This window comes from Pholcus phalangioides, unplaced genomic scaffold (genome assembly GCF_987345545.1).
Source record: "Pholcus phalangioides strain wild (caught in Gottingen) unplaced genomic scaffold, Ppha-v1.0 ptg000004l_1, whole genome shotgun sequence".
Classification (NCBI taxonomy): domain Eukaryota; kingdom Metazoa; phylum Arthropoda; class Arachnida; order Araneae; family Pholcidae; genus Pholcus; species Pholcus phalangioides.
Genome location: NW_028301597.1, coordinates 48,320,787 through 48,344,134, shown reverse-complemented (window position 1 = coordinate 48,344,134; position 23,348 = coordinate 48,320,787). Strand labels below are relative to the sequence as shown.

Here is a 23,348-nt window from a genome sequence, read left to right as displayed (position 1 = left end):
GTAACCGTTATCACGAATACACAATCCTTTGTGTGTTATGATGAAGAATTTATTTGATGCTCTTACACGTGTGAAATTTTTTATGTTGCTCGTGGATTCTCTGAATAACGTAAATAAAATAGGTCGTTGATGGGCCGTTGAAATTTGATATCTCTAGACGAGGTGGCCACAAAATGGTTAGGTCCTAGGGTCCCAAGGAAGAAGCCAATAATGCTCTTCTAGCATGAGTGCCCATTGATCGATCGCAAATTTTTTTGTTCACAATATAAGTTAATCCAGGCCCCCATCGAAAGTTGCAGCTCAGGTGTGGTTCTAGGGTATATGTAGGGGACACAGAGCAACAAGCCTATAACGGTGTAATTACTCATTCATTACACTTCACTCACTATGAGTTAAAAAAAAAATGAATGCATATGGCAGCACTACATAACAAGCATTACGCAGAAACAAACTTCATGGAAGGTTCACTATATGTACACACATTCCAACGTACCAATTCGTTAGTTCCGCAGAGAAATATGGATGAGGTGCATGTCTGGTTTAGTAGTATATGTAGGGGAAAGGGCATCTTATTTTTTATGGTGCCTGGAACAATTCTGATAATTTTTTTTCATACTATAAAGAGGCCCGTGAAAAGTCTGGACTTGGTAGCCTAGCCTGTGTCTGATCCAAGATGTGGGGATGCACATCCAACTATTGCAGCGTCATTACATGGGGTAGGCAGAAATGTAATAAAATATGTTCATCCGACACAAACTGCAAAATACTTCAGGCAACCACAATCATGACAGATGCAGAGCTTCAAAAATTTATAGCGGTTGCCTTTTTTTATTCGCCTCTAGTTTTTTTGACATGTTCCTCCGCTATACATTTCAAAATATCCGAACATTCCCCATTGTTCGCTAATTGGGAACAAATGTAGTATAATCTGGGTCCTTGGCGACTTTTTTCGATGCCAAACGTGTCTAACGGCCCAGGGAAAAAGTCGCCAAGGCAGTGACTACGGACCCAAAAAAACCAGTGTGAAAAAAAACAAAAGCGGAAACCAGCAATAATATTACAAATGATAAAACAAATGAATATATCCCCTTGGCAACTTTTTTTCGGTGCCAAATAGGTGGAACAGCCTGATGAAAAGTCGCCAAGGCCACATAATTGACTGCAGGCACCGAAAAAAAAACAGCATAGAAAACCTAAAAGCGGAAACCAACAATATAAAAGTATAAATAATCTCTGTATATAAATATAAAACCCGGACTCTCTCTTGGAAATAATAAATTTATCAGGGCATAAGTCTATCTGGGTATCTAGACTCTTCAATCCAACACCATTGTGCCGTTCTTTTATATTTCTTTACGACACTGTGAACGGAAGGGGGAACAGCTGTTGTATGGTCCGCCACTTGGCGATTATTTGGCGCCACACACGTCTGATGGTCCGACGAAGAGTCGCCAAGGCCTTCAGACACTACGGACGCCGAAAAAAAACCATCAGCGTGCATAACATAATAGAAACCGCCAAGCATAAAAATAGAAAAAAATATCAGTTAAAAAAAATTACACCTGGCCTATTTTTTTAATAATAAAAAGATCGGGGCATAAGAAATTCCGGGCATAAATATTCTATGCATTAAAACTAAAACCCGGACCCTTTTTTTTTAAATAAACGGATCCGGGCATGTTGAATAAATAAATATTTATGCATTAAAATTAAAACCCGGACCCTTTTCTTTAAGTAAACGGATCCGGGCATGAAAAATTCTGTAGGTTCATTTTAAATAATAAACCGATAAAACAGAAGGCATGGCAATGGATGAATAACTAATAAATACAACGAAATAATAAAATGGTATGATACAACCTGAGCAGTAGATAATCCAAAGAGAGAAAGAGGCGCGCTGGAAATGGAACAACGGCTGCTTAGAATTTTTGAAAAAACGCGGTGAACAAAAGAAAAATCCTGTTTGTTGAAGCCAGCGCCATCTAGTATCACCCAACAAAACTGGAAAAGTGTTAAAAAATACGGCAACCCAGAGAAGCATTATGACGGTCTTAACGACTTATCGCGAGAAAAAAGTCGCCAAAGTCATGGCGGACCATACTGCATCTGTTCCCCGTCATTCTATTGGATTGAAAGCGAATTACAATGATTGCTTCCGAGGTCCACTATACTCCAGATTCGAGACATTGTTGGACCGTGCCTCTAGAGATGTAAAATTCTCGAGAATAATCTTTTGGAGAATATTCTCATCGAGGAGAATATTCGAGGATATTCTCTGCTAGGACTACTATTATAAATAACTTCAGAATATTCGTAAAAGTTCTTGATGAGAATATTCTCCTCTTATTTATAATATAGTTGCATATAATATCCTTGAGAATATTCTTTGGAAGGACCACTTTCATAAATTACTGGGGAATATTCTTATAGAAAATAAGAATTATTCTGAAGTTGTTGATAATAGTCCTCCCAGAGAATATTCTTCAGTTACCGAAATCTTTCCAGAGGGTATTATCAAGAATATACGGGGTGATTATAAAAAAACTATCCTGACATATGGGTCCCTAATATCATACCATTCACAGAAACTGAATGAAATTTTGGCATAAGGTATTTTGAGGTATGCGCTCAAGAATGATATGGAAAACAACAGTGTCACTCTAACAGTTACGGTTACGGTGAGAAAATTTCGAAAATATCAAATGGCAACACCAAGTTTTTTTGTATTGGAATGCGATCTCCATACTGAAAAACACTGAATAGCGTTGGAATGGCACTAACTTACTGTCATCAAAAACTTACTGTCATCAAAAACTTACTGTCATCTGGTCCCTCCATAATTTTGAATAGAAAAACGAGTGAATGTAATGTCTTGGGCACCATACTTTTTTTTTTCCTTCTCTGTTTGAAGGCCACTATATTAACAGTGAAATTAAAACTTTTTCCATATTCTGAAGTTATTTATAATAGTAGTCTTAGTAGAGAATATTCTCCTATATTCAGCAATATTTTGATAATGTGATGAGCATTTAAAAAGAATATTCTCGAATATTCTCAAGAATATTTTCCGAAAGATTGTTCTTGAGAATTTTACATCTCTAAGAATGAGTATTTTGTAAGTCATAAATAAGAACTCTGGATTAAAGGGTTGGTGGTGGTATTGATATCGTTCGCCATTAAGAGAGTTGCAGCAGACTACTTGGACTGAATTGAAAGGAATAAATTGACAAGCTCGTGATTCAAGCCAATATCAGAGCATGTCAATAACGCAAATAATAAGTGTCTAAAATAGAGATCAAAGGGAACTTTGGCTATTTGAGCAGTGGTCCACATGTCTAGATCCACAAAATCAACTATGACTGTTTTTTGGAGCCAATCGACAGAGAATTTAGATGTATATTTCATACAGTATTTTTCCTTTGGTCATGATGAATAATGACTTGCCATCACTGAAGTATTTCAGGAAGAAGTCGTTGGTCTGAACCAGAATTTTTCCTTTCAAGAAAGTTAGAACATTCTAAGAATAGTAGTAGTACCAATCTAAATTCAGCAACATTTTGATAATGTGATGAGCATTAACAACATTTGCCAACATGCATAATTGTCGCCAATGGCATGTTCATGTGAAAAGGCAGAAGATATGTATATGGAGCCAAACATTATTTGTTCGGTATATTGCAGAAGACTTGCAGTGCTGTCACGCTCCTTGCTGGATCTTTTAGAGACATGCTATACTGGACATTTATTTGATGTATGGCAGATATAATTAACTCATGCCACCAGCTTGCTGTATCTTTTGAAAATAATTATTGCATATTGTGTGACGAGCCACTTTTCACAACTGGGATCTTGATGGGCACCACGAAGCAACACAATGAGTTGAAATCTGAACTTAGATAATTTACAACAAAATTTACTATTTAAATTTACCACTTAGAAATCAACAAAATGACATCACACATCATGTGGAACTATGGTCCGTCAATCTGAACATTCATTCTATGGAAAGTCCCCAAAGCAGAATGTGCCGAAATGTGCGACATACATCGCAGAACAACCAGTGGTGTTGCAGAACAATCTGGAAGAATTTTAAGAATAGTGTAGAAAAACGATATTATGTATAAGCGAATTTTTACCGCAGAACATTTTCAGTCAGCTGAGGGCTCGTTGCAGAACATCACAAAACATTCTGCTTTGGGGTGGAAAGTACTGTCCAGTCCATGCCCTGGATGTCCTCTCTGAACCGAGTCTACTGTTCCTTTACATTCGATTGTCTTTGCAACATGAAGCGACACTTGTGGATTCAGGAATGTGTCGATTCGAGAGCTAATCCATAGCTCGGATGCACAGACTCTCCAAGCGAAGTCTGGATTTGACTAGATCAATTGAGAGGAAGAGATCAAGAAAAGTAAGCACAATGATGACAGTCATTACATTATATAGAGGCGGTGGCCAATTGCACCAGTATCTAAACTCCCTTTATGTTTTCAATGATTAAGAATAGAAGTTGTGATGAGCTACTTGCCCTCACTGAATAATTGTGAGATTTAATTTGCTTTTAACCCGTGGGCTCTAACGTGAAAATTCCCTTTCATGTGTGTTTTCAATAATTGATAATGAAGGTTGTGATAAGCTACTTGCCCTCACTGAATAACTGTGATAGATTTAATTTGCTCTGAACCTGTGGGCTCCAATATGAACATTCCCTTTCATATCTGTTTTCAATAATTGATAATGAAGGTTGTGATGAGCTACTTGCCCTCACTGAATAACTGTGATAGATTTAATTTGCTCTGAACCTGTGGGCTCCAATATGAACGTCCTCTTTCATATATTTTATCAATAATTGATAATGAAGGTTGTGATGAGCTACTTGCCCTCACTGAATAACTGTGATAGATTTAATTTGCTCTGAACCTGTGGGCTCCAATATGAACGTCCTCTTTCATATATTTTATCAATAATTGATAATGAAGGTTGTGATGAGCTACTTGCCCTCACTGAATAACTGTGATAGATTTAATTTGCTCTGAACCTGTGGGCTCCAATATGAACATCCCCTTTCATATCTGTTTTCAATAATTGATAATGAAGGTTGTGATGAGCTACTTGCCCTCACTGAATAACTGTGATAGATTTAATTTGCTCTGAACCTGTGGGCTCCAATATGAACGTCCTCTTTCATATATGTTATCAATAATTGATAATGAAGGTTGTGATGAGCTACTTGCCCTCACTGAATAACTGATAGATTTAATTTGCTCTGAACGTGTGGGCTCCAATATGAACATTCCCTTTCATATCTGTTTTCAATAATTGATAATGAAGGTTGTGATGAGCTACTTGCCCTCACTGAATAACTGTGATAGATTTAATTTGCTCTGAACCTTTGGGCTCCAATATGAACATTCCCTTTCATATCTGTTTTCAATAATTGATAATGAAGGTTGTGATGAGCTACTTGCCCTCACTGAATAACTGTGATAGATTTAATTTGCTCTGAACCTGTGGGCTCCAATATGAACATTCCCTTTCATATCTGTTTTCAATAATTGATAATGAAGGTTGTGATGAGCTACTTGCCCTCACTGAATAACTGTGATAGATTTAATTTGCTCTGAACCTGTGGGCTCCAATATGAACGTCCTCTTTCATATATGTTATCAATAATTGATAATGAAGGTTGTGATGAGCTACTTGCCCTCACTGAATAACTGATAGATTTAATTTGCTCTGACCCCGTGGGCTCCAATATGAACGTCCTCTTTCATATCTGTTTTCAATAATTGATAATGAAGGTTGTGATGAGCTACTTGCCCTCACTGAATAACTGTGATAGATTTAATTTGCTCTGAACCTGTGGGCTCCAATATGAACATTCCCTTTCATATCTGTTTTCAATAATTGATAATGAAGGTTGTGATGAGCTACTTGCCCTCACTGAATAACTGTGATAGATTTAATTTGCTCTGAACCTGTGGGCTCCAATATGAACGTCCTCTTTCATATATTTTATCAATAATTGATAATGAAGGTTGTGATGAGCTACTTGCCCTCACTGAATAACTGTGATAGATTTAATTTGCTCTGAACCTGTGGGCTCCAATATGAACGTCCTCTTTCATATATTTTATCAATAATTGATAATGAAGGTTGTGATGAGCTACTTGCCCTCACTGAATAACTGTGATAGATTTAATTTGCTCTGAACCTGTGGGCTCCAATATGAACATCCCCTTTCATATCTGTTTTCAATAATTGATAATGAAGGTTGTGATGAGCTACTTGCCCTCACTGAATAACTGTGATAGATTTAATTTGCTCTGAACCTGTGGGCTCCAATATGAACGTCCTCTTTCATATATGTTATCAATAATTGATAATGAAGGTTGTGATGAGCTACTTGCCCTCACTGAATAACTGATAGATTTAATTTGCTCTGAACGTGTGGGCTCCAATATGAACATTCCCTTTCATATCTGTTTTCAATAATTGATAATGAAGGTTGTGATGAGCTACTTGCCCTCACTGAATAACTGTGATAGATTTAATTTGCTCTGAACCTTTGGGCTCCAATATGAACATTCCCTTTCATATCTGTTTTCAATAATTGATAATGAAGGTTGTGATGAGCTACTTGCCCTCACTGAATAACTGTGATAGATTTAATTTGCTCTGAACCTGTGGGCTCCAATATGAACATTCCCTTTCATATCTGTTTTCAATAATTGATAATGAAGGTTGTGATGAGCTACTTGCCCTCACTGAATAACTGTGATAGATTTAATTTGCTCTGAACCTGTGGGCTCCAATATGAACGTCCTCTTTCATATATGTTATCAATAATTGATAATGAAGGTTGTGATGAGCTACTTGCCCTCACTGAATAACTGATAGATTTAATTTGCTCTGACCCCGTGGGCTCCAATATGAACGTCCTCTTTCATATCTGTTTTCAATAATTGATAATGAAGGTTGTGATGAGCTACTTGCCCTCACTGAATAACTGTGATAGATTTAATTTGCTCTGAACCTGTGGGCTCCAATATGAACATTCCCTTTCATATCTGTTTTCAATAATTGATAATGAAGGTTGTGATGAGCTACTTGCCCTCACTGAATAACTGTGATAGATTTAATTTGCTCTGAACCTGTGGGCTCCAATATGAACATTCCCTTTCATATCTGTTTTCAATAATTGATAATGAAGGTTGTGATGAGCTACTTGCCCTCACTGAATAACTGTGATAGATTTAATTTGCTCTGAACCTGTGGGCTCCAATATGAACGTCCTCTTTCATATCTGTTTTCAATAATTGATAATGAAGGTTGTGTGATGAGCTACTTGCCCTCACTGAATAACTGTGATAGATTTAATTTGCTCTGAACCTGTAAGCTTTAGCAGTATTTCTGCAACCTGGGGAAAGTCAGGGAAATGTTCTGTGAGGGAAAGAAAAATTTGAAATACAAAAATTCCAAATTAGTTAAATTGTTTTCATTTTTAGGGTAATACTTCAAGACAGCACGGGTAGTATCTACACAAGACTGCTCTTTATCGAAAAGCGTTCACACTGTTTGAAATTCAAGAATTAAATAATTCTTGCTAAATAACATATTTTAATGTGTAAAAAGAAACCTTTTTGTCAAAAATTGGATGCCAAAATAGGAGGGGTTTCATGTTAGTATTAGTCAAATTTTAAACCCAAAAGAATCGGGTTTCCTATGAATGTTAAAATAAGGTAAATATTCAAAATAATTCAATTTCATTAGATCTTGATTGAGCTAGAAAAAACTGGGACAATGTATCCATAACGTCTTTTTTGCAACATCTGGCCACCTTAACATCCCTTTTATATCTAGGGTCTCATTTAGACCAGTGGTTCTCGACCATTGGAAGCCCACGGCGGGGTTGATTTCTTTTCTTGTGAGTGGAAGGGTCGTTCATACGCATGACTAATGAGCAACAAAGGGATAAAAATGAAAGTCACTGTCGACCATCCGGTTTAGCTGATGTCAGTTCCCAGCAGTTGAGAAATTGATCTAGACTCCTCACTGAACAATAGATTCAATGCTTTGAATCTGTAAACTCTAGTATTAACATCCAGACCAAATGATTAAAAATTAAAGTTGCGATGAGCTACTAACCCAGATAATATTTGTGATAGATTTATGCCTGTATGCACAGTGTTTTTATCTTTTCAGCGGCAATTAAGATAGCTCATCTCAAAATCCTGTTATTTTGGAAGTGACAAGCCCACATAGTTTTTATTGTTGGCTTCATATTCGAGCATGTATTCCATCTACTCCCAACCTGATCATCGACAGCCAGAGGAGGGGAGCCAGCTATTGTTCATGTTTTGATAGCGGAATTTGTTACTTTTCCCTTTGGGCAGGGCTTGACAAATAAAGTAATAATAAAAATTCTTAAGAGCCAAAAATGATTTTGAATGACACCCATGGATTCTAATGCTACAAATCAAAAGATGTGATGAACACTTGCCCTGACTGATGATTGTGATCGAGTTTCTATTGTTCTGAACCTGTAGAACCTTTTTTTTAAAATTGGTATTTACAGGAGGAAACCAAGGACAGCCCGTCTCATTAATTCTATTTTCTAGTGTAAAATTTTTTTGTTTATATTTCTATTGATGCAAACTGAAGGTTGTGATGAGCACTTGTCCTCGCTGAATGATCGTGATTGAATTTTTATTCTGAACCTGTAGATTAATGTTTTTCAATAATTACTTATTCAGCCCCTGCAGATTTAACCGATTGAGGTTTCACCATTTACATGAGTTTTGTTTTTGGTTCCATGATTTTCTGTACCAAATATTTTTACTTTATGCCTTATTTTTAATGTGTGGTTATGATCTGGACTCGACAATTGCCAGGTCACCATGGTGACAAAAAATACTTGTGTTGGTGCCTATTCTATATATGTGCGATGACTAAATTGGAGTGTGGAGATGGCACAAAATTTTCAGAATTTGTATAATCGTTTCCATATGTTATGAATGGTTAGCATTCAAAAATATTCAATTAATCAGTCAATTAATAGATTATATTCTGATTAACCAGTTGAAAATTTTAATAGATTCCCAGCTGTATTTTTTGCTGTTCTGGCTTAAACCTTACCGATCCTGCTCTGAATGTTGTGAATTAAATTACTGTTTCGGATAGTTTCTCATATTTATAAATTATCAATACACGTTGGGTTGAACTTTTAATATTTGAATTCATTTGCAGATTGCCGCCAAGATACATTCTGGTGGTAATGATACAAGTGCGAAACGCCCCCTGGAAGATGGGCAGTCTGGTAAGTCTTCATAATACAAATTTTTGTGATGTTTTTTTTATAGTAGATTCAATTTTTTTTTTTGACAGCATGTACAATGTTACATTACAAGTAAAATTGAAGGTAAGATGTTAACCTCTAAAGAATTGGGGTAAAATAAACTTGCTCTGGACCTGAAGGTTCTTGTACAGTGATACCTCAGCTAAAGAAGATGTGTTCCAGAAACGCATTCATTAGCCGAAGCATGATTTATTCTTTATCAGGAATGTCTTGACCAGGGTAGCAGTGTGACTAATTGCTCCATCTTCCTTAAACGTGACAGTAGAAAGCACATCTCTCATGCAAGCATGGCACAACCTTCTCGTGCAGAAGCATTAAATAATGATGTGCATCCACTCATTTGCTGGCCGCTGCTTTTTAAAGATGATGAGTTCTATGAACGAACCTGTGAACCCACACCACACTGTCACTTTTGGGGAATACAATGGTTTCTGTGTGTACTCACATGGATTAGATGCCACACGGTTATGGGTATTAACGGCGCCATTTTTGAAGCGAAAAATGAGCTTCATCTGTCCACAAGATGTTAAAAGACCCAGGTGGGATTCTGTTCGATTTTGGAGAAAGTCCCTGCCTCGCAAATGCTTCCCTCTGTACGGTATTCGCTGCTGAAAGTTCATGGCACGACTGCAATCTGTATGGGTACAGATCAAGGATTTCATGAAGAATATTGCTTACCGAGGATGGTGGTAAGACCAAGCGTCTGGCAGCTTTACGAGCGCTGCTGTTCCCTGCAGCTGATTAGGACGCTAACGCTTCCATTTCAGCTGCAACATGTGGCAAACATCCCATCCTTAAACATGGTCGTCCGGCTCTTGCACAATCCTCCAGTTTCCTCAAACTGTTGAACAAGCTTTATGAGGCCTGATGATGTTAAAGGCCCTTTTCCAGTCCTCGCATTTTTCGGAACTCTGAATTTACGTAAGGCAATGGTCGCTGATTCCCTGTTCACGTAAAACTTCACCAACAAATCTTTATTTTTTGCATTCAGCATCCTTGTTCACATACACGGTTTACAATGGTGAACTGGCTGTGGATTAGAAGCGTAAGTTCTTATAACTGTCTCATATGCATATTTCCACTGAAGTTGCTCGTCCCAGCACCATCTATTGGCTGTTTTTCTGTTATTTTTTTCCTGTCTTAAAAAATTCCTGTGACCTAGCGATGCTAATCCCGCAAACCGTTTTTTATTTCGGTTATTTTTCAAGTTTTTATTCATTTTTTAAGTTTCTACAGACTTTCTGCTCACCCTGTATTTGGTTTATAAAATTGACCATACAATAAGGGAATAATTGTTCATTTACAGCCTGGGCGGGTTTTTTGTCAAAATGAGAGGAAAGTTTAATTGCCTTTTTCCACAACCTCAAAAATATTTAATTTAAACATGTATGTACCGTACCCATAATTTTTAACAGAATGACTTTATCTTGGGTTCTAAAAGTTGTAGAATGAAAGTTGTCTTCACAAAAAAATTATGGTTTGTGACAGGGTTGTTTGGTTTAAACCACGTTGGTTTACACCAAGTGGTTTTTTTTCAAAAAATCAAATAAAAATTGCCTAAATATAGTTTTTTTTCCTTGAAAAAGATCATATTGGTTCATTATTAGCCAAAATGTTTCATTTTTACCACATTTTATATTCTTGGGGTACATTCTGATGGTATATCTTTAAATGACATAAGATTTTATAAGCGGTTTTTTTCAAAAAGTCTCATAAAAGTGGTCAGAATATATATATATTTTTCATATGAAGTATCTTAGTTATTTAAAGTTATATACAAAAACCAAAATTTCTCATTCTTACAACATTTTCTACCCTTTGGCTACATTCTGATGCTCTATCTTTAGCAAATTCATGAATAAGGATTGCATCACACATATAAATGTAGTGGTGTATTATCTCACAGGGTTTCTTTTTCCCTTCGCAAAGAAGCAGCAACAGTAGTGACACCATCATGCTAGGGGCAGGTGGTCCTATAATCCAATAAAGACACCAGCTGTCCTTAAAGGACAAAGACTAGTGTACTAGTAGTTACATTACATCACATACATTTTCATTTTCTTTCCTATAAGAAGTAGCATGTCTCCTACTGTATATCTCCCAGTCTTAATATTCAATAGTAGTTTTTTTTATACTTTCACACTGTTAAGCCCAGTTAATCAGGGTTCTACTGAATAATAATAACAGATTTATGAAAAATAATCAGCTATATACAGGGTGATTATAATTAAAGTTTTGATTCCAAAACTATACAATAAGTACTGATCAGAATGACTTGAAAATTTGCATGGATACTCCTGAAGCAATGGAAGTTTCTTTCGCAAAAGAAAAAAGTGCAAGTAGATGATGCTGTACTTGGCCAACAGTATAATCTATTTTGTGCAACCACATCATTTCGGCACTTCCACAGCATCAGTGTGTGGATAGAACTTCTATCAAGATGCACATTGCAATACCAGCAAAGCAGCTGTTGAAGACCCATTTTACAGGATGCACCTTAACCCTTGCAACTTCTGGCTGTGGGTGTGATAAACAGTGGTCAGATTGCAAACGTTGAATTGCAATCTCCAGCACATTCCCTATATGTTAGAAGTTCCTCAGGAATATTAAGGGGGGGGGGGCATTTGGTTTATTTAATAAAGCTGAATTGCAAGCACATCTACATCATGACCATGGCATATTCCGATTCTGTTGTTGAACAACAACTTTTGTGCTTTCAACCTCAGGTTCGGCAACATATTTAACATTTCTTAAGTAAGTTGTAGTTATTTGTTCAATTACTTCGTTTTTTGTGATGCTTCCATGAATTATGAAATCATGCAATGCTATAATTAAGGTATCATTTTGCCATAACTGGCTATCGTTTCCATTCTGCGAGCAAATTTCCCACATGTTGGATGATGTCATTAATTTTACATTTTTAAGTATTTTTTTCCCCCTTATCAAATAAAATTGAATTTTTTCAGGAATATTCATGTCAATTTTCAAGTCATTCTGACAATCGTTCTTTTTTTACAGTGTTTTGAAATCAGAACCTTAGTTATAATCACCCTGTATATCATAAATCATTGCTAATTAATCTGCATTATTTATGCTTTATTATTAAATACATTATATTCACCTAATTTTTATTACTTTTTGCAAAATAGCTTCCTAATTAAGTATACTGAAAGTAGCTGGAGAAAAACCTTTATATATATTATATGATTAATAATAACATTAAAAGAATTTTCAAACACAGTAATCCATTGAGTTGAGCAAAAAATAATTACATTGCAAAAGTTGGTTTTTGTTAAAATGTAAGAAATATTTATTGATTAATTAGTATGGGAATAGTATTAATTACATTAATAACCATTTCATTTTAGTTAATTATTAGAAGTTTGAATGATTTTCAGAAATTTCATTGTTTTTAATGTTAATACAATACTATTTAAAACAAAAAACCGGTTTAAACCAAAAAAACCCGGCTTTTTGGTTTTTTTCAAAAAAACCGGTTTTTTTACCAACCCTGAAGAGCAGTAATAATTAAAAAATGATCTGGTTAAGAGGATTCGTCATTCTGAAGATACACATTACTCTAGAGGTGTTTTCCCACTTGTCCAAATTAGCTGTTTTTGGGAACTTAAAACTACAGAATAACTTGAATTATCATTAAATCGAGACTCGTCAGACCAGGCAACGTGTTTCCAGTCCTCAACAGTCCAAGGTCAGTGTTGTCGGGCCCAGGCGAGGCGTAAAGCTTTGTGTCGTGCAGTCATCAAGGGTACACGAGTGGGCCTTCGGCTCCGAAAGCCCATATCGATGATGTTTCGTTGAATGGTTCGCACGCTGACACTTGTTGATGGCCCAGCATTGAAATCTGCAGCAATTTGCGGAAGGGTTGCACGTCTGTCATGTTTAATGATTCTCGTCAGTCGTCGTTGGTCCTGTTCTTGCATGATTTTTTTCCGGCTGCAGCGATGTCGTAGATTTTATTTTTTACCGGATTCCCGATATTCATGGTACACTCGTGAAATGGTTGTATGTGAAAATCCAAATTTCATCGCTATCTCGGAGATGCTATGTCCCATCTCTCGTGCGCCGACTATAACACCACGTTCAAACTCACTTAAATCTGGATACCCTGCCATTGCAGCAGCAGTAACCGATCTAACAACTATGCCAGACACTTGTTTTGTTATATAGGCGTTGCCGACCGCAGCGCCGTACTCTGATTGGTTCCATATCTCTTTATTTGCATACGCATGCCTGTACCAGTTTTTTTGGCTTTTCAGTTTGTATATATATATTATCTCCTAAACACTCCACTATGCAGCAATTTTCAGAATACATAAATTAACCTAAAATAAAACTTTAACCTGAAAGCAACACATTTTCTTCGAAAACAGTTCCCCCGAAAAATCCAGTCGGGGGGGGGGGGTGTCTACCTGGGGAGCAAATATGACAACCCTGATTCTAAATTTTCTTCTTCAAATTGAAATTATTGTTTATTAAGTTCTGAATTATATACAAATACAACGCCACAACAGGCAAATTGCCCAACGAGGTGGCTGACACTTAAGAACATCATGGATCCCCGAACCATTTTTTGGAGGCCCTACCTACTACTGCTACACCACAAATGCACCCCCCCCCCCCGCGGAACCCCCCAACGAATCAGTACATGCGGGAATGTTCGTGTACGTGTAGTGCAACAACCTGACGTAAAGTTTGTTTCTGTGTAATGTTTGTTATGTGTAGTGCTGCCATCTGCCACCAGTTTTTCTAACAATGAGTGAAGTGTTATGATTGAATGATTTATCGTTGTAGGACTGTTGCTCTCTGTAGCGAGACTTTTTAACGGGGAGATCGGCTCGCATTTGCGCCTTGAAGTTGGGAACCACAGAAAACCGACTTCAGCCGACCACCACTGTGGGGTTCGAACCCGGATCCTCGCATCGCGAGTCCGTCACTATAACCACTCGACCACTACAGCGGCCAGTGGTATATAGATTTGAGACTTGTACTGCAGGGTTTGACAAACCGAAAAAAACATTTAGGTGTCAGCAAAATTTTCTTAGGAGCCAAGAATGGCTTTCCTCTGTTTTTTTGTTTGCTTATTTTAAAAGACACTGTCACGAATTCAAATTTTTTGGGTTATTTATACCGTATATACTCGTGTATAAGCCAAGTTTTTTTGTGGAAAAATTCGTTCCTCAAGTAGGGGGGGTCGGTTTATACTCAGGTCAGTTTTTGATGAAAAAATATTGACCCCCGAAATCAGTAGTCATTTTTGTAGCAGAGGTCGGGAAACCGGCATTATTGGTATAGGCTATGTTCAAATACCACAGAACCGGTAATGTCACTCGTTGCAAAGAATTTGAAAATTGGCTTTGATACCAAGTGGGCTAACATTGATTGTACAGCCCTTAGATGTGAGCATCAACAAGCCTTTCAAGAACTATTTGAGGAATTTGTGGATCGAATGGATGAGTTCCGATGAAGAAACTGCAGAAAGTGGGTGCCTTGAAGAAACCTGACATTGGCCTAGTGTGCTAATGGGTACGAGGCTTGGAATTCTGTTTCCGTCGAAATTATCATCCGATTCTTCAAAAAGTGTTGCATCATCAATGCGATGGACGGAACTGAAGATGATATCCTCTTTGAAAGTGACAATGACGATGAGGATAAAAACAAAGATGCCACACCCTCATGATGATCTGATGGATTACCATGAGCTTGGAGACTCAGAAGGAACGGATTAAAAAGTTTGAATCATTTTCTATTGTAAATATCCGCAAGCTATTCATTTTGCATGAAAATATAAGAATTTTTTTTTTCTCCGATTTGCACGGATTTTTGAGGGTCGGCTTATACACGGGTTTTCAATTTATTGCGGTTTTGGTGGTCCTGAAGTGGGGGGGTCGGCTTATACACGAGTATATACGGTACTCTAATTGCACTAAGAAAAAAAAAATTTTAGGCGCCAATGCAGATTTCATAGTCACCCTGACGTTCTAGTACCTGGTATATGTCCATTCCTGTTGTACTGTTTGATTTTTCTCACATTCATTACCAATGACCAGAGCAAAATAAAAACTTTTATTTTACTGATGCGTCCGTTACTGACCATGTGTATTATTTTCAAAAAGATTTGCTCTTGTAAGGTTTTTTCATGATAACGTTTCATAAATTTGGTATGATATTCTTGCACCATTTTTATTTTCAGATGGTCTTCCTGAAACCAAAAAACTGGCAACGCAAGATAGTAAGTAGAATTTGAACTCTAGTTTAAACCTCTCTGAAAAAAAATATAATGATTAAGTGGATTTTTTTTTAAATACATAGGTTAATATAAAGGTTCCAATATAAAATCTGTGAATGGTACTTATAGAGATGCGAGGTGAGAATATTCTCAGAAAACGAGAATATTCTCTTGGATGTAAAAATTGGAGAATAATCGAGAATATTCATTTTTCTTTTAAATAATATAAATTTTTTTACTAATTTTGTTTATATTATGAAAGATAAATCAGTTATTTTTTAATTGCCTGAAATGTTTACAAGAAAACAATTTTTGGTATAATAACTCCTCAATGACAACTTTAGTTCAAGAATATTCTCAGAATATGCTATATTCTCCTGGTCATGAGGTGTTTTAAAAAGTTTGGTTATGAAATTTTTAGAAAACTTTACATTAAAACCTTAAAAAATAATTTAAAATTAGATAAATTTTCAGAAATTAGTTCAAAAGAAAGAGTTGGAAACTCAAAGTTGATTGACAAAGGAAGCTATTCTTATACAGTCGCCTTCATACTAAAAATATACAGAACTGTTGTTTTCGTCATTGTACATACACTTAAGTTCTGTATCACTCACATTTCTTTCAAGTTATGTAATTCAGCTGTGTTGGTTTCATTTTCTTTTAAACTTTAATATTGTGGGCTGCAAATTTCAGTGTTCCTGTCTTGACAGGGACAGAATATTCTATAGGCAGCGGTTCTCAACTGGGGCTCTGTGTGAACTCCCCAGGAGCTCTGCGTCAGCTTGAGAAAAATACAAAAAAAAAAACCAGTAAATTCTGAAAAAATAGTTATGAATAATAATAATGAATCAGTAACTTTGATGAATGAATGAATGAAAAATAGACCTAAGGGTTCCTCCATAGAAATTATTTACCAGAAAGGGCTCCGTGAGTCAAAAAAGGTTGAGAACCGCTGCTATAGGATATTCTCGAAGGACTATTATTATAAATTACTAGAGACTGTTCTTATCGAAAATAAGAATTATTCTCAAGTTATTTTATTATAATGCATATTGTTACAAATATTCTTGAGAATACTCTCTGGAAGGACTACTATTATAAATAACTTCAGAATAATTCTTATTTTCGATAAGAATATTCCCCTGTAATTTGTGAAATAGTAAAAAGAATATTTTCAGGAATATATATTTATATTATAAATAACAGGTGAATATTCTGATCAAGAATAATAAGAATATTCTCCTAAAGATTATTCTCGAGAATTTTACATCTCTGGATACTTAGTTCTATTTCACCAAAGTTCATTGACATATCACTAATCACTGATTTTAAATGTTTTTAAACTTTTGTGAGAGTTTATATTCCCCTTCCTACATTAAAAGACACTCATGAAATCAGAAAATTATGTGTCGTTCATAGAGCAATCACACACACAAAAGACTTTAAGTACCAATATAGATTCTAGTCACTGGTGGCCTGATGCCGTGGAGTTTCCTGATCACACACATTGGAATTAAAATTTAAGTAAATGAGAGAGAACAGGGTCCATTTGTTCCCTGGTGTTCAACCAAGGTTTTCCTCATTTGAGTATTAATTAGAAAACACTGATCTAAATTTTAAAGTTTCCCTGCTCTCTGAATAGACTTAGTATGAATTTGACATTTCATGTATAGAAAATGGACATATGTCTCTGGTTGTTTAGTCTTCCAATCATGAGATGAGATTTGGCTGTCACATTCAGTTGCACGATTCTATTTTGTTTTTCCAAAATTAGAAGCCAAATATGTGAAAATTTAGTTGGGTGATAAGCAATTCAATTGCTTTACCTAAAAGAAAATAATATTCGCCTGACTTGATGTGGCATGGCGAAGCCTCATCACGCATTAAGGGGGGGGGGGCTATAATCAAATTTATACTATGGGTGAATATGGGGAGGTTGGCCCCTTCTATTAAAAAATGTATTACAGGTATGAGTAGCAGTCCAGAGGTGAAACATATCCCTTGTTCGCTATTCTACCCCTATTTGAAGAGCCTGTATCTGCTTATGATGGTCAAGAAACATGATAAACATGTTGGGGTAAATCGAGAAGCTATTCATACTTAGAATAAGACAACCATAAGTATTCTTTATGGGCATTGTATAATATTTTATCATGTGTATATATTGATTACAATTTTTGTTAATTGCATTTTTAATTGGGTTGCTATATTTTTTAAATATGACATCCATATTTTTATGGGCATCTTTTTCTCAGCCACTTCGTTGGGCATTTTGCCTGTTGTGGCGTTGTATTTGTATTATGATGAGTGTCAATTGTGTAATTTAAATTTTGTCATTATAAAGAAACATTTTACAGATATAATGTGACGAATTAGGACTAAACCTGAAAATCACAAATGACACAAATATACAGCCGTAATGTCATGAACTTCACTAATGCAATAAGATACAATTTTGTTTTTCATTAGCTTTTAAAAGTCTGTAAACGTTACGAGAAATGAAACTTATGACCCCCTTTTAGAATCTGTGTACACAAGCTTGTGGGTTGCCTTTTCTCAGGGTTCGTGCAGTCCTTGAAAATCCTTAAAAGTCATTGCAGTCCTTGAAAAAAAATCATTTTCAATTGCTTCTAAGTTTTTTTGTGTGAATTTCTCCCATCAATTTTTTTCCCCCTACGAAACCAAATTCCACTCGGGCAAAAATATATAGAGCAACACTCATACAATGAGTAAAGAGACTGTTGAAAACAGTAAATATGGGTCACCAATATAAAGATATATATCTTTAGTATGATGTTGCCCATACTAGAGATATTTCTACACTTAAAAAGGTGTCTAAAATCTGGCTGTAAAACCAACACCAGTTAGAGCAGCTGTTGTTGATAAAACACTGTGCTTAAGATATTGCTTTAAAATATTTTAATCTATTGAATTAATGGATGTCAGTTGCATATATGTGGGCTGACCATATATCCTCGATAAAAATATGGGGCAATCGTCTAATGTCACCAAAAATGATACCAAAGGTAAGCAAAGTTACCAATTATTGTTAAAATTTCCCAAAAAACACCAAAGGCAGAAAATGAAGCACCATTGCATTGAAGCAGTAAATTTAAATGAATTCTATGGGGGGGGGGGGACATTAAAATTACAATATTTAAAGTCATAATTATCATAATATAATTTATAGCATTGGGAAAATAATTTTTATACTCAATTTCAGTAAATAAAAATTTCAATAGGCTTTGTTGAAAATATATGGAAAATAATGGGACATTTTTTCATGAGAAGTTGAGATGACCAAAATTACATGAAAATGTGGGAATGTTCCCATGAAACACAGGTCATATAGTCATCCTAGATATATGATTACATGCTTTCTAATTTTTTTTATTGAAGGCAAATTTTTAATACTGTTTCAAACAAAATGATTTTTGCTTAAATGTAATTTTTATTCTAAACTACAACAGCCTTTTACAAAAGCAAGACCCCTTTAGAACTTTGCATTGTCTACAAGTTGGAATGAGAAATATAATTGTTTTAAAAAATTATCTTTAATAAATTGGCATTTCAAACACAATTAAAAATGAGTAAATGGTGAATATAAATTTTAAAAATCCAAGTAATTTCATTTTTTAAAAAAATCATGATTTTTATCAACTGCAGTATGAATGTCCTTGAATTTTTTCAACCTCTGGGAGTTGGCCCTGGTTTTAATGATTTTGTGTTATTGTTGGGAGTCAATTCTCAACTCTGAGTTTAAAGAATTTTTACAGCAAGAGAGAAACAACCTTACGTTTCTGTGCTCAGATAGCAAAATGTTATAAGTCACTTTTCCCAAAAAATTGAGTTCACATTCTGGAGTCTCATTCGCCAAAATTTTAGAAAATGGCAAAATTTTGTGTCTTTCTCTTTCAGTTAATCTTATTAGAAAACAACGGAGGCAAATTGTGATAAATCAAAAAGCAACAGTATTTCATTTTGGCAAAATATTGGTGATAAATTTACCATTGTGAAATTTTGAAAAAGTGGCAACATTTTGCCATCTGGGCACAGATTTATACTATGATATACAGTACTTGGGTCTGAAGCAATCCATAAGTATTCTAATTTCTTTGGCTTTCAGATATGCAACATAGTTTTATTTTTTCACTGTATAGTACTGGTAAATGTACAATTGCACTTCTGATTTGATCAAAAATCAAACTCGTTCGGTTTGTTAATGAATCATTTTATGTCATGTATTTTCCTTATTCAGGTATTGCATTGCAGATAGCTACCATGCAAGCTCAAAGGTATGTATAAAATGTAATCTGAAGCTCTTATTAAGTTGTAAGCTATTTATGATGACTATTTTTATTTCAGTTGGAAAAGTTAGCTATTAATATTTCTGGAAATTGAGAAAATAACTCTCTTTTCTAATGAATGCCTAAGCTTAAAAATTTTTTGGCTAACAAAGATTTTTCTGCTTCGGATAACAAAGATTTTAGTTGATATACATGCAGGCGATAACATAAAATAGTCGTGTGGTGAGCTGAATTTTCGTTCCAATCAAAATGAGTTCAATGGAGTTACTGCCATTCACAAGTCAGGTTTATTTCTACCTTTGATTAAATTCCTGATACACCTTTCTCTTTAGAAAAGGTTTGAGCCCTTTCATGTAAAATGAAAGATTAAGCTGAGAGAAAATGCATCAAAAAAGTGTAGAGGGGAGAGAAGTCTTTTATACATATAGGGGCATCTCCCACACCGGACCAGCGATACAACCTGCAGCTTGACACAGAATAGCTAAAAACCTGAATTTCAGGTTTTTAACAATCCGTATTAAGTTGCAGGTTGTATTGCTTGTGATATTGCTCCATTGCCTTTGACTTGAATATTTTCAGTGCATAAGGTTAAATTCTTAGTACCAAATTAGTACAGAACTTAACATTCTGGACATTCTAAGATCTTGTCTTTTTCCATTTCTCTGCATTTGTGTGAGAAATTAGCTGATTATATCACGTAGCAGCACGCCACCTTATACTTTTTTTCGCTATGGCTCACGAACCTGGCGGCATAGTCTATATCAGGGATTCTCTTAACCTATGGGTTGCAACCCAAACTTGGCTGCCATGGCTTTGAGATGAGTCATTTAGATTAAAGGGGTAATTCAAGTACCCTTTACGAAGATATAAAATATTCTTAATGACATCTTATTTGGTGTACCAAAAACGGGTAAAAAAACTTCTGATAATTATTGGGCACCTGAACTAACATCCTCCCTATTACTATTAATAAGTCCCTTACAGAGCCACTTTAGTGATCTCTAAATGTTTCACGAATCTTTCAAGTGCTCTGGAAATGTGTTCAGGCCGCTTCAGTGCTCTGGAACTGTGCCACGCATCACTCAAGTGATCCATAATTATGCAACAGATTACTTAAGTAATCTTGGAATGTTCTGCGGGTAATTTGAGTGATGTAGAACCGCTCTGGGGGAAGCTTAAGTGATCTAAAACTATGCCACATGTCACTCAAGGGATCTAAATGTGCCACAGATAGTTAAAGTGTTAAGGAACTGTGTCGCAGGTTACTTAAGTGATCTTTGAATGTGAAAGTGCCCTTTGAGGCCTACTTCAGTGATCTGAAAATGTGCCACAGGTCACTTAAATGCTCTGGTATTGTGTCGCAGGTGATTTAAGCAATATGTAAATATGCCGTTTAGTTCATTTTTACAAAATTAGGTTTGAAAATGTGGGCCACAACAGATGACTCTGGGGCCACATTTGGTCTGCATATATGGCTTAAAGGGTGGGTCACAATAAATTTCTTAAAGAAATTCTGAGTTCTTACCTTTCAAAATAGCATTGAAATTAACAAATTGATTATAATAACATGAAGGTATTTTCTTTCAAAATTATAATTTTTTGAAAAAAAATGTTTGCATTAAAAAAAAAAAAATTTCATCTGGGGGGCACACGAGCCCCCCTATTCCCCCTCCCTCATATGCTTCAGATCCCACCAATATGCGTTAGGAGGTAGGGGCAGTGCTGACAGGGGGGGGTCAAAAAATGGCTAAAAATTTGTTGACGTAATACTTGAATGGCCCCTAACCAACAGCATGGGCGCTTGAACTGTGGGTCCCGATTCAAACTTGATTCGCTGGAGCTTCCAAGGCGAGTCGTACAAATCTACTTACAGCCAGGGATTATTGAGCCATTGGTTACAACCTATACTTGATTCGCAGGGCTTCTTAAATAAATCTTACAAACCCACTTAGTCCTGTTAGAATGCACTTATTGCATCACTGGTTTTACCAATTTCAAAAAATAGTCTCATGGGTCGTGAAGCTGCTCTAGTTAATTTTGGGTTGTGGCTGAAAAAGGTTAAGAATCCCGTATTATTCTACATAAAGTAAAATGAAAATGTGTTTTCTCATTCCTTTAATTGCTTTCATCCGATTGGGAATTTTATTTCATCCTTTGGTCAGTATTTTTTTTACAGTGCTTTTATTTTGAAATCATGGCCATTGCCTGTGGAATGAATTAAGCAATTTTCCTTAGAAACCTATGGAAAATCTAGTTTCAGTTATCGAATGTGATTCCAGAACGAATTATCTTTGTTAGCCAAGGTATCACTGTGTTAACCAAATTAGATTTACAAAAAATAAAAGTGTGATTTCGTACAGAATTTCATTTCAAAAAGGCTATATTGTTATTTTTCTTCTCAGGGCTGCAAGTGCGGTTGCCAATGCTATCACCGTTGAAGAGTGGAAAGTTCCAGACAAAATGGTGGGGTTGAGTAAGTTTCTTTTTTTTTTTAATTATATGGTTAATTAGATATAGTATCTAGAAAGGGTCTATTTCCTTGATGCATTAGGATGAGAAAAATCATTCTTACCCTTCTATGTAAATATTGTTATTTACAAGTGATTGCTAAAAGATATCTTCCTTTAACTGCAGGATCAGTTTTTTGCACCAGATAGTGTATAGAAAATTGAATGATATTGGTTTGTGTACTTGCAGACTAGTATGTGTTCCCCCACACAATAGTATTTCATGTGAAGCAGTGTTGCCTGTGGTGTCGTAATCATGCCAACGGGACTGGCCAGTCATGGGTGAATATTCTGCTAAATAATATAGATCACCTGTGTTAATCCAATTCCAAGGTGCAAGTACTTGATTCATGAACTCAAACAGCAGATTCTACCAACATCATCCTTGTGGCCGACCATACAGATAGTAATGTGGTCATGGTTTATAGCAAAGCGGAACCAATCACGAAAAAATCTAGGTGCGAGAACAATTTTTACCCAAAGAAAAGAGTCCAAAGTAATACTTCTTTTGACTTTTTCAGGGCATAGTGACCCTCTTTCATGTTGGCTATAAATTCCAAACATTTTATATCCTCTCAGCCTGCAATTTAGTAACTACACAAAAAATTTTAGGCACCAATATCAATTTTTTAATCGCTGTGGCAACCTGACACCTGGGGTTTGTCCAGCTCTGCTTTACAGTAGTATCATTATAAATGAATGTGCTGTACTTGGCACACAGGAAAATGAAACCATGATTTCTCTAAATCAAATTGGTGTTCCCTATGCGTGTAATTGTAGTGTTGAAAATTTCTCTTTGTGGATGATAATGCCTGTTCCATCACATGATATGTGTGGATGATTTTTTGAAAAGTTAGTGAATATACGAATTCTATCGTTTTACACCAAGGATGTATAGCCTTTAACCAACTGACAGTTTGAGGGTGTTGAGA

At 35.7% G+C, this 23,348-nt stretch overlaps 1 protein-coding gene across 4 annotated transcripts in view; it reads left to right on the top strand.

Moving 5' to 3' along the window:
- LOC149087760 (far upstream element-binding protein 1-like) overlaps positions 1–23,348 on the top strand; it is a 90,502-nt gene that overhangs the window by 392 nt on the left and 66,762 nt on the right. For all 4 annotated transcript variants that reach the window (XM_089231661.1, XM_089231664.1, XM_089231663.1 and 1 more), the window contains exons 2-5: positions 9,247–9,316; positions 15,567–15,605; positions 19,861–19,897; positions 22,312–22,382. In XM_089231661.1, the coding sequence (XP_089087787.1) occupies positions 9,247–9,316; positions 15,567–15,605; positions 19,861–19,897; positions 22,312–22,382 (217 nt within the window). The remainder of the gene's footprint in view (positions 1–9,246; positions 9,317–15,566; positions 15,606–19,860; positions 19,898–22,311; positions 22,383–23,348) is intronic.